Source organism: Chelonia mydas, chromosome 4 (genome assembly GCF_015237465.2).
Source record: "Chelonia mydas isolate rCheMyd1 chromosome 4, rCheMyd1.pri.v2, whole genome shotgun sequence".
Lineage (NCBI taxonomy): Eukaryota > Metazoa > Chordata > Testudines > Cheloniidae > Chelonia > Chelonia mydas.
Window position 1 is genome coordinate 123,405,830 of NC_057852.1, and position 16,850 is coordinate 123,422,679.

General features: G+C 44.6%; 1 protein-coding gene across 1 annotated transcript in view; it reads left to right on the plus strand.

The window, feature by feature from the left end:
* Nucleotides 1-15,324, plus strand: part of LOC114018533 (furin-like protease 2) — a 31,037-nt gene extending 15,713 nt beyond the window's left edge. Inside the window, exons 4-9 of the mRNA XM_027818342.3 lie at nt 5,550-5,638; nt 6,879-6,942; nt 8,165-8,253; nt 10,426-10,538; nt 11,452-11,608; nt 15,127-15,324. Coding sequence (XP_027674143.1) covers nt 5,550-5,638; nt 6,879-6,942; nt 8,165-8,253; nt 10,426-10,538; nt 11,452-11,608; nt 15,127-15,278 — 664 coding nt within the window. The 3' untranslated portion in view covers nt 15,279-15,324. The remainder of the gene's footprint in view (nt 1-5,549; nt 5,639-6,878; nt 6,943-8,164; nt 8,254-10,425; nt 10,539-11,451; nt 11,609-15,126) is intronic.
* The last annotated feature ends 1,526 nt before the right edge of the window (nt 15,325-16,850 follow it).

Here is a 16,850-nt window from a genome sequence, read left to right on the forward strand (position 1 = left end):
GGGTGGTTTTGGGTACATGTCAGTCACCCTTCCCTCCGTGAAAGCAACGGCAGACAATTGTTTTGCGCCTTTTTTCAGTGCAGACGCCATACCATGGCAAGCATGCAGCCCGCTCAGCTCACCGACGCTGCCGCTGTTGTGCCCTGGGTGCTGCTGGCAGTTCTGCTCTCTTGCAGCTTGGGGGATCCGTTTTGGTCCTCCTGGGTGCTGCTAACCATCGTCATACACCGCAACTCTGCTCTGCTGCTATTGTCTCAATAGCGAATTTCTCCATGTTGTCTGTCATGGGCTCTCGGGTACGTGTGTTCTTCCTTGGGAAATGTGCACGGTGCTAATCGGCATTCTCCACCGTTTCCACTGCAAGTCTGCTCTCCTGAATCCACCTCGCAGGTCCTCTCGTCATTCTCTATAAATATCTATTCTTGTGGCATCCATCGTCAGCCACCGCTTCCGCTGCAACTCTGCTCTCTTACTCTCCTGCAGACGGCATACCGCAGTAAACATGGAGCCCGCTCAGATCACTGTGGGAGCTATGAGCATTGTAAACACCTCACGCATTATCTTGCGGTAAGTGCAGAACCAGAACCTGCAAAAGTAGGTAAGGAGGCGACGGCAGCGTGGTGACGAGAGTGATGAGGACATGGACACAGACTTCTCTCAAAGCACGGGCCCTGGCAATTTAGCCATCCTGGTGGCAATGGGGCAGGCTCATGCCATGGAACACCAATTCTGGACCCAGGAAACAAGCACAGACTGGTGGGACCTCATAGTGTTGCAGCTCTGGGATGATTCCCAGTGGCTGCGAAACTTTCGCATGCGTAAGGGCACTTTCATGGAACTTTGTGACTTGCTTTCCCCTGCCCTGAAGCGCAAGAATAGCAAGATGAGAGCAGCCCTCACGGTTCAGAGCGAGTGGCAATAGTCCTCTGGAAGCTTGCAAGGCCAGACAGCTACTGGTCAGATGGGAATCAATTTGGAGTGGGCAAATCTACTGTGGGGGCTGCTGTGATCCAAGTAGCCAATGCAATCACTGAGCTGCTGCTATTAAAGGTAGTGACTCTGGAAAATGTGCAGGTCATAGTGGATGGCTTTGCTGCAATGGGGTTCCCTAACTGTGGTGGGGCACTAGATGGAACACATATCCCTATCTTGGCACCAGACCACCTTGGCAGCCAGTACATAAGCCGCAAGGGGTACTTTTCCAATGGTGCTGCAAGCACTGGTGGATCACAAGGGACGTTTCACCGTCATCAATATGGGATGGCAGGGAAAGGTACATGACGTTTGCATCTTCAGGAACTCTGGTCTGTTTGAACAGCTGCAGGAAGGGACTTACTTCCCAGACCAGAAAATAACTGTTGGGGATGTTGAAATGCCTATAGTTATCCTTGGGGATCCAGCCTACCCCTTGCTCCCATGGCTCATGAAGCCATACACCGGCATCCTGGACAGTAGTAGGGAGCTGTTCAACTATAGGCTGAGCAAGTGCAGAATGGTGGTAGAATGTGCATTTGGGCATTTAAAAGCACACTGGTGCAGTTTACTGACTTGGTTAGACCTCAGCGAAACCAGTATTCCCATTGTTATTGCTGCTTGCTGTGTGCTCCACAATATCTGTGAGAGTAAAGGGGAGACATTTATGGCGGGGTGGGAGGTTGAGGCAAATCGCCTGGCCACTGATTACGCACAGCCAGACACCAGGGCAATTAGAAGAGCACAGCTGGGCATGCTGGGCATCAGAGAAGCTTTGAAAAACAGTTTCATGACTGGCCAGGCTACGGAGTGAGAGTTCTGTTTGTTTCTCCTGGATGAAATCCCACCCCCTTGGTTCACTCTACTTCCCTGTAAGCCAACTGCCCTCCCCCCTTCGATCACCGCTTGCAGAGGCAATAAAGTCATTGTTGTTTCAAAATCATGCATTCTTTATTAATTCATCACACAAATAGGGGGATAACTGCCAAGGTAGCCCAGGAGGGGTGAGAGGGAAGGGAAGCACCGGGTTGGGTGGTGGATGAGGGAGGGAGGGAAGGACAAGGCCACACTGCACTTCAAAACTTATTGAATGCCAGCCTTCTGTTGCTTGGGCAGTCCTCTGGGGTGGAGTGGCTGGGTGCATTCTTGGGCATCTGGGTGAGGAGGGTATGGAACTCGGGGAGGAGGGTGGGCGGTTACACAGGGGCTGCAGTGGCGGTCTGTGCTCCTGCTGCCTTTTCTGCAGCTCCACCAGATGCCGGAGCATATCAGTTTGATCCCCCAGTAGCCTCAGCATTGCATACTGCCTCCTCTCATCATGCTGCCGCCACCTCTCATCTTGCTCGTCCCTCCTGTCCTCGCGTTCGTTTTCTGCTTTCCTGGACTCTGCCATTGTTTGCCTCCATGCATTCTGCTGAGCTCTTTCGGTGCGGGAGGACTGCATGAGCTCAGAGAACATTTCATCACGAGTGCGTTTTTTTCGCCGCCTTATCTGCGCTAGCCTCTGGGACAGAGATGATAGCGGGAGCGTTGAAACATTTGCAGCTATGAGAGGGGAAAAAAAAAGGGAGAGTAGTATTTAAAAAGACACATTTTAGAGAACAATGGGTAGACTCTTTCACGGTGAACCAAGCCGTTAACATTACATAGCACATGTGCTTTCGGTACAAGGTCGCATTTTGCCTCTTATATTGGGGGCCTGCTGGTTTGGTGTGAGAGATCACACACACAGGGCCGGGCAACAGAATTCGGCTTGCAGGCAGCCATGGTAAGCCACAGTCTTTTGGCTTCTTCAACCTTCATAACATGTGGGAATGGTTTCAAACAGCAGTGCCCTCCTTTCCCATACCAAGCACCCGTTGGGTTGGCCATTTAAAAAGGAGGGGCTGTACTGGTCGTGAATGCATCCCAAGTCTTCAGGGCAAATTAATCATTAAACATGCTTGCTTTTAAACCATATATTATATTTACAAAGGTACACTTACCAGTACCTGCTGCTGTGCGCTATCCTCCTCCTCATCTTCCTCATCCCCAAAATCCTCATGCCTGTTGTGTGAGACTCCACCTTTGCAGGTGTACACGGACAGGGGTGGGGTAGTGATAGGGGCACTCCCTAGAATTGCATGCAGCTCATCACAGAAGCGGCATGTCTGGGGCTCTGACCCGCAGTGGCCGTTTGCCTCTTTGGTTTTTTGGTAGGCTTGTTTGAGGTCCTTAATTTTCACACGGCACTGCTGCGGGTCCCTGTTATAGCCTCTGTCCATCATGTCCTTGGAGATTTTGGCAAATATTCTGGCATTTTGTCTTTTGGAACAGAGTTCTGATAGCACAGATTCATCTCCCTATACAGCGATCAGATCCAGTACCACCCATTCGGTCCATGCTGGAGCTCTTTTGCGATTCTGGGACTGCATGGTCACTTGTGCTGATGAGCTCGCCATGCTGGCCAAACAGGAAATGAAATTCAAATGGTCCTGGGGCTTTTCCTGTGTACCTGGCTAGTGTATCTGAGTTGAAAGTGCTGTCCAGAGCGGTCACAATGGAGCATTCTGGGATAGCTCCCAGAGGCCAATACCATCGAATTGTGTCCATGCTACCCCAAATTCGACCCGGCGATGTCGATTTCAGCACTAATCCCCTTGTTGGGGAGTACAAAAATCGATTTTAAGAGCCCTGTAAGTCAACAAAAATGGCTTTGTCGTGTGGACGGGTGCAGGGTTAAATCAATCTAACGCTGCTAAATTCGACCTAAACTTGTAGTGTAGATCAGGGCTAAGGCTGGGAACCAAGAGATGTGGGTTTTTTGCTCCAGCTCTTCCACAAATTTCCTCCTGGGTAACTCAAAGGAGTCTTGCAAACTCTCTCTCTGCATCTTAGTTTTCCTATCTGTAAAAGGGGATAGTATGTCACTGGCTCAATTACGTGCTGTGAGGCTTAATTAATGATTGCAAGGTGTGACCGTGACTATCAAAATGCCTACAAATACATGTGTTGGCCCAAGAAACCAGTCCTCAGGTTGTCCAGACTTCATAGGCTAAGTGGGATCTGTGGTATAGTGCAGTCTTGACTTGGTTGCAGCTGTAATTTGTCTAGGCTCATCTGCTTTATCTTAGGTCTCCTGTAGAAATTAGACCTTTTCTCTGTGTGCATGGTGAGTTGTGACTCACTGATCAGCTGTGTGCAAATATTTCATTTGGAAGCATGTATTGGCCATTTACACACATTAGACATATACAAATGTGTACAGGCAGCCTCAGAGCTGCAGAATGCATTAGAATACTTTAATAAGAGGTCCTGTCAAAAAGCCAAAAGCTTTTTTGGGTGCCAAAAGCTTCAGCTGATTATGGTTTAGCACCTAATTCTTCCTTCAACACAGTTTATGAAACCCCCATGGATGGTGGAGGGCTCTGCAGTAACTTGTTCTCTTGGTGACTTTAATTTAAGACAGGGGGTTGGTCCCTTATCAAACGCCAAGCTAGATTCTTGCAATTAAGCTATTACAATGGCCACAATTGGACTCCTGAGCTAGAGATTAAGAGATTACCAGGTTTCTCAGTCTTACCAGTGATGCCTTAATAAGGATCTCACAGTTCCAAGAACAAATGTTTCTGCCACTGAATCTATGTCTCCTAATTTTTACCTTTAATACAAATCTCAGCTGGAGCTAGCTGCTAGTCCACTGCAATGTGAAGCTGCATTCAGTGCCTCTTTCCCCCAGCCAGGTATGCAGTGAATTCTACCAGGCCTCAGAATCAGTAACAACATGATATATCTGATCAGAATGCAAGTTCCAAGGTGGCATTAGTAATAGGGAATGGGAAAAGATACCTAAGGGGTCATGGAGGAGAGGGATCAAACTGAGAAGGAAATTCCTCATTTAGAAAAGTGATATGATTTGGATCTGCCTATAAGAAACACATTAGCCAGTATATGCACCTCTTCTCCTAAAAAAAAGGAGAGAACATATTTCATTACCATCCCCAGCTCCTGTTCAGGTCTCATTTAGGCTGTATGGCCAAGATTTTCAAAACTGGATACCTCAAGTTAGACTACTAAATCCTTGTTGAGGCTTCTATTGAAGTGACCTGATATTCAAAGGTGCAGAATATCCAGCAGCTCCCATAAAAATCAATGGTAGATGCTGAGCATTCTGCACCTTTGAAAATCAGGACTCTCGCAAGCCTGAGTGTGGACTTAGGCTCCTAACTTCAGGCACCCATTTTAAAATCTTGGCCTAACTACCTTGAAGGTGGGACTTTGTAATCTTGTCCTCCCAATACTTATCCGTAAAGCTTGCAGGATATGCATAAACAATCTCTAGTATTAATGCAATCGAGAACTTCATTTCTTAACTGAATGTGTAAAGCTCAGGCTAGTTCCAGTTGGGTTTTCCCCCCGGAACTGTCTCATCCTCCTTAAACTATTTCTGTATTTCCTAGAGATGCACCAGATACAAGCAAACAAATAGGTCTGCCAAGCTCAGAAGCCTCCATTTAAGCAGCTTAAATTTGACTGAAGCTTTTTTCCTCATGAAAAATAGATAAAACTGAACTAACTTGATTCAATTCTCTTTTTAGTTTAGTGAAAAGTGTTGCATGCCTGCCCTGTCAGCCTGGCTCTTATTCCAATGAGTCCGGGGCACCAGCTTGCAGACCATGTGGAAAAGGTATGCTTTGACTCTTACGCACTTCCAAGGTGTGCTGTGATGCCAGAATGTACAAGATTTTTCTTATAATTGGTTACAGTAACAGATTACTTAAAAGAAAAAAGTAGCATTTAGTAACAGGATTTGCAAAAAGAAAAGGAGTACTTGTGGCACATTAGAGACTAACCAATTTATTTGAGCGTAAGCTTTCGTGAGCTACAGCTCACTTCATCGGATGCATACTGTGGAAAGTACAGAAGACGTTTTTATAGACACAAACCGTGGTACTTTCCACAGTATGCATCCGATGAAGTGAGCTGTAGCTCACGAAAGCTTACGCTCAAATAAATTGGTTAGTCTCTAAGGTGCCACGAGTACTCCTTTTCTTTTTGCAAATACAGACTAACACGGCTGTTACTCTGAAACCTATCAGTAACAGGATTGTTTTTTCAGACCAAAAAACTGAACTATGGATTCCATTTCCTTTGACTGTTCTAATATATTTTTCTAATTTGATGGGAAAATTGCCATCAAACCATGCATATCACCTTGTTCTTGTGTGTAACAAAATAGCTTATGCTCCCCCTCACACCTGTACTAGCCTGTGATAACGTTCCTGTAGGGTCTCTCTCTCTCTCTTCCGGTCCTCTTGATTTTCTTCAGGAGGGGAAGCCAGGTTTTCATGTACCCCAATTAGAGTAAGTTCCTCCTACTTCAGATGACTGGGTCAGAAGCACAGTTGCCTTTCCTCAGTCCAGGCAAAACATCCCTCCTTATAGCTTTTGTATGGGAAGATAGGACAGCAACTGCACATCCTTGAGAACTTGCTGGTAGCCTATACCCAAACCTGCACTTTTGTCAATAGCCTTTTTCACCTTCACTCGATTCAATGTAAAATGGGGATGGAGCACTCTGTGCAATACCAGAAGCTCTGCAGGGCCTGCCTACCCATCACAGGTGCACAAAGTGTCACTTTGCAGTTCCTGACAGAGTTTTAAATCTTGGCAATAGCACTAGATTGAAGTGGAGTGTCTGAGCCTCCTAGATGTCACACTAGTATTGCAAGGTCATTATGATTCTCCCCTGGTTTTAGGGCTCCTTAAAAAAATTTTCAAACACCCCTCTCCCCCAGATCACTGTCAGGAGAACACACAACAAGGTTTTACATGTCATTGTTGAGACTCATCTTAACTCCTTGTAACCTTGATAATTGAGTGACTGGTGCCATTACAGGGAAGTTTCCTCTTTTCTGTTTCTTTAGGGTATTTCAGCTTCCAGAAAAATTCAGCATTCTGCATGCCCTGTCCACGTGGATCATTTTGCAAGTAAGAAATACATATATGATTTTTCAGGGGTGTGGGAAAGGGTAGTAGGATTCTTTTACTATTGGCAAATGATTCAAGAGACTAATTCAACTGGCAAAAAGGGAGGCATCCTTGTTTTTCACGCTGATCGATGAATATCTCCCTACTGAGCAATGTTTTAAGGGGGATCTGGCTGTTGGAGAGACTCTCTTAAATATTCCAATATTCTGTTCTCCTTAACTGAAATTGACACTGTAGTGAACACTGACTTAAAGTAAAAGATCCTAAAAATTCAGTGGGTCAGTGATGATGAGCGAATGGTGACCCTATACATGCATTTCAGTTGTGCCATGAGGCTGGCCCAGTGATGGTGCAATGGCAACATATTTAGCTGCTGCATGGGAGGTTTCAGTTCAGGATTCCCCTTCTACCCAGACTACGCTGTCGTGTGGCAGACAAGCAGCCAACAAAAGTGAATAGAATTAGAAACTCCCATCAGTTGACAGTCACACCGCAGTCCAAGATGTGGTTTTATATTAATGATTAAACTCCCTGGATAACAAAAGAGGTGAAGAGGGCAGCATATAAACTCCTTGGTGGAAAGGCATGAGAATAATTTTGGATGGAGAGGAACTTGAGAATTCACTATCAAAAATTCCTCAGGGGCAAGGAAGGGTGAGAAAGAAAATAAGTAATAATGAGCTGGCAAATACTGGCCTTTTGTTTTAAGAAAACTGGGGCATTTGGTGATTAACTCTATTTGTGATGAGCTTGGATGCTGAGAAGTTATCAGAACTAATTAGTATTTTGTGAAGGTTTCACATCCCATAAGGCCACTCCCCTTTTCTTTCTCCCCTTCCCCATTGTTGTGTTTTCTTTTGATGTGTACCTTTAGGCCTAGGCTTTGTCTGCATTAGGGTGCCAGCCACTGGAATATAAATCCCTACTGTAGATGTGCTGTAAATTGTGACTCGCATTGGTGTAGCTTACCTCAGCTACAGGGGTCTGCACTAGAAGTTTGTACCAATGCAGTCAAACAGCGAGTTAAAACCCTAATATAGACAAAGGCCTCAGCTCTTAATTTAAGGCCCGAAGGGGAAATAAAGCTAGCATTAACATCCAAATAGTTTAGACCTAGTCAGCTTTTGCTCAGCGTCATGCAGTTTACATGCTGTATCAATGATTCAGCTAGAGTTCAGCTATATTTGTAGATTTCTTTTCCTCTCTCCTCTTCTCTCCAAAGTACTACCAACTGCAGCAAGTGTACCATGTGCCCCGCTGGAGAAGAGGCCCTTGGAGAAGCATCTGAAGAATGTGCACTTTGTCTGCCAGGTAATTAATTAAAAGAAGGGAAATGCAGCTGATATTCTGGTGGAGGACAATGAGCTTTATTTAGAGAATAAAACTTGCAGACGGTTTTGGCTGATCTCTACTTGCAAACTGGCCAGCAGCTGGCACCTGTTCTCAGCAACAATGCTGACATGGGTTTATGGGCTAGCGTTTGCAGGACACACCATTTCATCATTAATGCAGAAGAGTTCTTGCAACTTTTATTTCTACCACGCTGGCAGGAAAACTGCTTTCAGCACCAATACATCAGGATTTTGGCTGGTAATCATGGTCAGCAATGGGTTTGTTCGCTAGTACCCTAGGTTGGTTACAGCAGACTCAAAACCACTTCTACTTATTCCTGGGGGAATTCTGTGTCAAAAAGTTAAAAATTCTGCACACTATTTTAAAATTCTGCATATTTTATTTGTCAAAACAACACAATATAATTGTGCCAGTTTCAATTATTTTGGTAATTTATTTCAAAATACCTGTCAGCAAGTATGTCTGTAACAATGGAGACCAAAAATAAAATAGTTCAAGAAATGTTTGACAAATGGACTCCCTACTAGGCATATTAATACAGAACGTTGAGTAATTCATTTAAACTACAGTACAGAAATGTATTTTCTGCCCCTCTCAGAAGCAGTGCAAGGCTTAGGGGAATCGGGGTAATGGAGGAGCTGAGGAAGAGGGAAGGATCCTGGGAGTGAACCTGGAGGGTTGTTGGGTGTGGGTGGGAGAAGTATGGAACAGTTGTTTTTTTGGTGGGGAGAGGGATTATTATGGAGTTGGGGAGCCTCCCCCATGCAGACCCTAGCTGACCCCTAGCCTCTTCCATTCCCTCAGGCACATCTGCCCCATCCTCATATGGCCCTGTAACCTCGCTACCCCTTGTGGCCCTGCAGCTCCCTTCCCATTCAGTCCCTGTCTCAATGCTGTCACCCCATTAGCTCCTGAGCCCGTCTGTCCCCAGTGTAACATCCCCCCCCGCCAAGAACCCCAAGTGCCCCCTCTGTCCCTCCCATGCCTCCTTACCTAGCCCCACTGTGAGGAATGCAGCCTCTTTCCCCTCCCTATCCACTAGCTGGCTGCTGTCTCTTCTGGGATCACAGCAGCCCTTGGTAGGCGAAAGTTGTAATTGCAGCACCTCTCCAACAGAATCTATATTCTGTGGAGAAAAAGAAATCTGTGGGGGACATGAATTCTGTGCATATGCAGTGGCACAGAGTGTGATGACATGTAATCCCTGACTGATACAGCTGTGCCAGCAAAAAACCCCTAATACAGTGCTTTTGCCTGTATAATTTATTTTGTTCACAGGGGATGAATTAAGCTATATGGGCAAAAGCACAGTCACTAAGTGCTCCATCCACTAGAAGAGCTTTGCTGGGATAGTATGCCAGTATTCTTAAGCCAGTACTCACATTGTAGACCTGGCTTAAATCTATAAACAAGCAGCTCATGAAGGGGAAAATTAGAAAAATGTGATTTCTAGCCTCTATTCAATACTGTCTCATATAAACACCAAGCAACATACGAGTCAGTGATACGGCATTATGCTACAGCCCCTGTAGCAGGGCTAAAAATCACCAGGAAGTTCCATAGTGAAGTAGTGTTTTCAAATACACAAGATACATTAAACATTAAATGCAGCAAACATACAGTCCCACAATTTTAAAGACCCATAGTTCTTATGAACATTGAAGTTCAGAAAATGAAAAAAAATTAATCATCATTTAACAATTTTTAAACAGCTATCAACTTTCAGTTGGATAGGAGAAATGGATTCAAACCACAATTATTGACAAACACCTCTGAACTTTGGATCCAGCGTAGAACGTTGCAACTTGTTCTCATCATTGGTTTTGAAATATGTGAAAATGCAGAATAGTATTTCTCTGTTTTCTACTGAACTCATGACTCAAACTTACTCTTTGCCAAGTTTAAAAATGCAGGTTTCCTCCCTCTTCCCCAAGCCCATGTGTTCTTTTAGTTTTCTCTGCCCATCACCATAGAAAGACCAACTGAGAGCCCAATTTTTGCTTCGTGCATTAAATGTTTTCAGCAGTTTTCCTCTCTCACTCCTTTAAAGCATAGGTCAACCATGCACTGATACCAAAAGCCCCAATAATCTAGTTCTACCCCTCATTTTGTGCTTCTTTTGATTTGTAGGTACATATAAAGGCGCCAGCGACAGCAAATGTGAGATCTGCAATATAGGAGAATACCAAGTACAAAGGGGCAAGGAGAGCTGTGACAAATGCCCAGAAAATTATTACTGTCCTGTAAGTCTCTCTAAGCCGCAGCAGTGGTCTGTCTTACCAAATGTAGCTGATCTATTACAATTAACACCATCTTTATTCAATCCCCTTCCTTTGTAGGGTTCTTTTAGTTTTTTGCTTTAAAAAAAAATGTAAACACAGCCATGTTAGAGAGGTGTAGTCACAAATGTTAGCCACCTCTAGAGTCATGTACCTATCCTTGCTCCACACATGAAGCTTCCACTGATCCTCCATTGGGAGTTTTGTGGGAAACTAAAGACTGGAAAGTGGCCCATTAATTGTGTTACTTGAAATATGGGCAAGGCAGTGTAACAGACCTGTTGTTCTAAATCCTACAAGTAATGGTGCCATCCTGAGTGTACCCATGCATGACTTGAGTCTATTTAACCAACCTGAAGTTACCACTCTTCACTTGCTGTAAATTTCAGGCAGGGGTTCTCAACCTTTTTCTTGCTGAGGCCCCTCTCAACATGCTATAAAACCACCCAGGCTCGGTAGGGGAGGGAGGGGTAGCTCAGGGTTCTGGGCTGGGGTGGACTCTTGGATATAGACAGTTTTACTTCTATTTAGGGGTCCAGGGAGGGAGCGCCACCTCCACCCCCTGACTCACTCAGGTGGTCACCCAGCCTGTCTGGGCTTTGTGGGGACGCAACCAAAACATATAACTCAAAGGGGGGACTCAGTTCAAAAAGTTTGAAAACCGCTCAGGGTGCAGCTAGGGGCTGTGTATGGGCGAGGGGGTCTCCCAGTGCAGCTCTCAGTTTCAGGGGCGGGGTGCTGGGGCACCCAGCTTCAGCCCCCACTGCTCCTGGCTTATTTAGTGTCCTGCACCATGCTGAGCAGTGTCAGCGCTTAACAAATAATACAGTCTTACCTGTCTGATGAAGCTACCTATTTTGTATTTTCAATTCCTTAGAGCCCAGATGTGAACCCAATTGCATGTCCTTCTAATGCCTTCTGCCCAGCTGGGAGCACTCAACCACAGTATTGTATGGAAACATTTCTTTATAAGGCAGGAAACTCTTGTGAACTGGCTCCTCTAACCATTGTACTACTAGCCGTTTCTTCAGCAGGTGAGTAGTATTTATGCTATAGTAAAAGTGGAATACAATCCACCTGCAACTTGGGTAACTTCTTGTTTAAACAAGTGGAGGTGTTCCCTTGGTGGTATATTCTTGACTAGTTTTCTGACACCTTCATTTCTTGTGTGGGTTCTCTTCTTTTGGCCACTGCTTGTTCCTTGCATTTTTGTTTTCAGAGGAATTAATTTTGTGTCGCTTAATTATGGTCCCTCCTAGGATTCTTTAGCCTATTTTCATTAGATTTCTTAATATCCCTAAAATATTGTCCGAAAACACAATAGTACATTATGATAAAAGTATGAGACAGCAGCTTTAAAGACATAAGAATAGCTTCCGGGGTTGCAGTCCAATCTCTAGTCACCACTTGCCTATCGAGGGTGTAACATTTGACAGAAGTCGGTGGGTTGTTCTTTACAGCTGTTACATATTGGCACATTTCTGAAGCAGGCCAAAGATGCTGCCTGTGCCTTGGTGGAGGGTGCCCTAATAATCAGAGGGAAAGAGGCTGAACACCTAATGACACACTGTGATCCATTTAGAAATTCTATGATGAGATGGCTTGACCATTCAACAAGCCAGATACAGCCACTGAGATGAGGAGACAGACTTAAAAGGTCTAGTCCTGTCCTGGTAATAGAATAAGGCTCTGCAAACATCCATCAAATGTAGCTTGCGCACATGTGACTTCAGGAAGAACACTGGTGCTTTACTCAACTAATCAGTGAAACCCTAGAGACCATCTTAGGGATGAAGTTAGAGTGCAGTCTCAGAAACACCTTGTCCCTATGAAAGGATGTGTAGGGAGGTCCTGCTTTAAGGGTTTGTAGCTCGCTGATTCTGCGCTGAGGTGATGGCCAATAGAAAGACAGTTGTGAAGCTAAGGGGATTATAGAGCACAGAGCTGGTTGGGAAGTTTTCAGTGAAACCGATTGTCATCAGTGATGCCTAGTCATTACCCAAAGTAAAAACTATTTCCCCATGCTAATTTTTCCCCTACTGTTACTCACACCTTCTTGTCAACTGTTGGAAATGGGCCATCCTGATTCCATTGTTTCTTTGGCTACAAAAGTTTTTTTTCTCCTGCTGATAATAGCCCACCTTAATTGATTAGTCTCGTTACAGTTGGTATGGCAACACCCATTTTTTCATGTTCTCTGTGTATATATATCTTCCTACTGTTTTTTCCACAGTATGCATCCGATGAAGTGGGTTTTAGCCCACGAAAGCTTATGCCCAAGTAAATTTGTTAGTCTCTAAGGTGCCACAAGTACTCCTCGTTCAGTATACTTAGAGTAACTCCACACACTCAAAGGGCAGGTCTTCGTTCATGGCCTACTCCTTCCTAGGCATGCCTGATACTTAGAACCATGATGCTCTACACAGCATCACCGCCAAGGCCACAGATCTAGCTGCCAAGTCAGAGGCATCCATTACTGCCTGTAAAGCCAATTTGGCCTTCCTTAATTATTTTCCCAAGTTCCTCCCTGCTGTCGTGTGGGTGTTTTGAGGGGAAAAGTGTCATCATCGATCCCAAATCAAAAAAGTTATGAGGGTTTTTATGAAGGGTTTGATGAAATTTAGCCAAAGCTAAGAACTAGCAGGTCATACATGTACCAGGTTCTGTCTTGCTGCCATGGGCAGTAAGAGGGAACTCAGGGAGGGTCACAGCCACCCTATCCTGCACAGCCCCAGTGGACACTGCCATCAAAAAAAAATAAAAAATCTGATCTCGTGCATCAGGTATGTGTGCATCTACAGTGGGATCCACACTGCTACATATTCAAAGAAATGGCAGTAACAGCATTGCCAATTTTCCCAACTTATACAACAAGATTGTTTTGGCCCCTATTTCAGGAACTCTTGCTGGCCACCTGATGGTGTGGAGCTCCCAGCTTCTTCCCAAACATTCTACTTAATTCTGTCTCTCCCCTCCAGCTCCAATCTCCGCCATCACGAGCTCAGCGAATAATTCTGCCCTCTTCTCTCCCTCCCCCTACCTCTTGTCCCTCAGTGCGCCTCCAAGGTTTCTTCTCTTCCACTCCTCACCCAGGCCTTGGACAGCATTTACAGTGATCCCCTTCTTAGGCATGGTGTTCCAGGGATGGGACGGGCGCACAAAGTGTGTGTGCAGGGACAGAATGACCCACTTTTCACTGAGGGAGAAGAGGGAGCAGAGCTGCCCAGACCTGCTAAGCTTCCATGGCTTCCTTCCCACCCCGCCTTAAGAGAATGGTGTGAACCACTCCTTTTCCTCCTCCCCCAAAACCTCCACTCAGCTTCCACGAGGAAAGGGGAGAGCTTTGCCTGCTTCCTGCAGCAGACCTGATTGGCTGCTCTTCCCCAGGAGATGGGGATGTGGTGAAGGCAGCCAGTCAGATGGGGTTTTGCCTGGCCGAGACAGGAAATCATTTGAAGGCTGGATTGTCTCCTCCTTCAGCTCCTTGCCATGCTGGTTCCAGCAGGGGTCAAAATAGCATTTCAAGAGTCGGGAGCCCTGTACGTTCAAAAGTTGTCATGAAAGTAGCAGTTAAAATAAGTATTTGGCAGGAAAATATATTTAAAAAAGGCTTGTGTGAAAAAGACTGTCCAGGTTGGCCTCACCTCCTACCACTCCTGGGCTTTTCCATCAGAAATGCTTTTGAAGAAAACCATTCAACACTCAGTTAAATTAGCCTGAACGAGGACTAAATAGAAAAATACCAAATTCACAAGAACTAGGGAATATTTCATAAAGGTTCATGGGACAAATTCAGAGCTGATGTAAACCCACACATTTACTACGGGCTTGCATTTGCTCACTCAGAATCTAAAAGTTGGACATCTTTCTGCCCTGGGTGAGCATGTTGGTGCATCATAGCAGAGGAGCATAAATGTGTAATTAAGATCAGTTTCTCTAGTGTGGTTCTCCCAAAAAGCAACTAAAAATAGCATTGGAGAGCTTGATATGTCAATTATTTCCGTGTCCAGCATGCTCAGTTTAGAAGTAATTTTTTTTCTGACAATCCTGCACACTCAGGCTAGAATCAGTCAATCTTGGTTCTTTCCTCCTTGTGCCTCATTACAGGATTATAGGGATTCTGCAGGTCAAACTAATTTCTCAGCCAAGTCTTTCAATAGATGTGAATACGTATAACCAACTCAGAAAAAGAATTCTGGGGATGTATATTAAATAGAAGCCAGCCCTCTTTCTACTAGCACAGAAGAACAGTGAAAGAGCAGCCAAGTTAATTTTGTCATTACAGTCTGCCACTGAGACTGCATATCAAAAAGGAGATTTGAATAAGATCATTTTTATACAGTCACCTTTCATAGTAGAATTGCACTTTCAAAGTTGTGTTATGAGAACTGAAATTATACCTACCCATAATGAATTTGCACTAATTTACATGAAAATAAAGCCTTAAGTTGTCAGAGTGTGAGACTGCTTTATCAATAAAGCTCAGAATAAATAACCTCTGACATTTTTTCCCTTCCCTCCTGACAATAATTTTCATTCTTCATTTTTCCAGGTGCAGTCCTTCTTGTGTCTGTAATAATTCTGAAACAAAGGCAGGAAAATGGCAGGAAAACTTTAAAATCTCCATTACTATCAAAAGGAGTGAGACCACACACAACTTATGGTGTGACTGGGCGCACAGAACCAGTATATGCCGGCTGGTAGTTGGCTAGGATTGTACAGAGTTGTAAAAATCACAAGCATTTTCTCAGTTTCTTTTCTCATGTCTGGTGATTTGACACATATTTATTTAGTACTGTGTGTCTGGGCAGAATGTAAGACATTATTAATCCATGGGGATTTGTTTGTGTAGCCAAAATATTTAATTGTAGCCAATTAACAAAAATGTAAACAAAAATGAAACTTAGAAAGTGATTTGATTTGTGCCGGTCTGGCTTAATTCAAGAATAAGAACAGATGCATCCTTGCACATCATCACTCCCACTGCCAAGGAAGAAAATTGTGTGTCATGGCAATCCTCTCAATTTCAACAACAGACAATACCATGAGTGAGCATGTGGTAGCATCATATAACATGGTCTCTTTACAGTAAGCTAGCTATTCCTACCATGGCAGGACTTAACACAAACATAATTCCTCTTAAGAGCATATAGAACCTCTTCTTCCACTCCAAAAACGTGACTGTTTCCCCTAGGCAGAAGTGGGCCAGAGAAAGCTGCATGATCCCAGATTCACCCTTCTCCCATACCTGTGAGAGGATATCTGCAGGGAAAGTGATGGGCAATTATGGAAAAACACCTCTCCAGTGTTTGCTGCTAGTCCCCAGTGGAACTGGCTGCAGAAGCTGCTCACTATTATAGGGCTCCCTCATCAGGCAAGCAGCCCAACAGTCATTTCCTCCTCCTTCCTGGCACTCAGCTCTACATGCAACGCAGACCCTCAGAGCCACCGAACTGCACATAGCACTGGGGAGAAGGAGCAACAAAAGGTATGTCTACACTGCAAAAACAGACCCATAGCAGCAAATATCAGAGTCCATGTCAACTGACTTGGGCTTTCAGCACACACCCCCAGCTGGGTTTCAGCCCGAGCCCAGATATCTACACTGCTATATTTTAGCCCCCAAGTGTGAACCCGAGTCAGTTGACCTGGACGCTGAGACTCACTACTGAGAAAAGTCTTTTTTTTTTTTGGCCGCATACACATACCCAAAAGGTGAAAATACAAGTTAAGAAGACAGGAGCAAGAGAGAAAACAGACAGACAAAAGCAGATACAACAACTAAAGTGTGAGGAGGTGGCGATGGTCTTTCCTCTATTCCATCTCAATCAGACGTCTGTTCAGAAAATGTTGGGAAGCACTACAGTAATTCAAAGCAGCTTTCTACGCATCTGTCATAGGACCAACCAGAACTGTACTAGATACTGTTACTGGAAAGCCTATGACAAAATAATGGCCCTATCTGTGATGACTGATTACAGTCATTACAACATATGCAGTGCTGTACTTGATCTGTCCCAAATTGTACAGAAAACTTCAGCCACTGCTAACACCAACCATTCTTTAATCTACCCATCCTCATGAGACACCTCTCTCCAAAGAAAAAAGCACGTTGATGCACCTTTACTGGAAGTGATTTTTAAAAACTATGTAAGTAATTCCTTTCTGTGTAAGAATGAGGTGAAGAAATCCTAATCCTATTTAAGTAAGACTCCCATTGACTTCCGTGGGGCCAGGATTTCAACCATGGTGTAATACCACCATTCTTTGTGCATT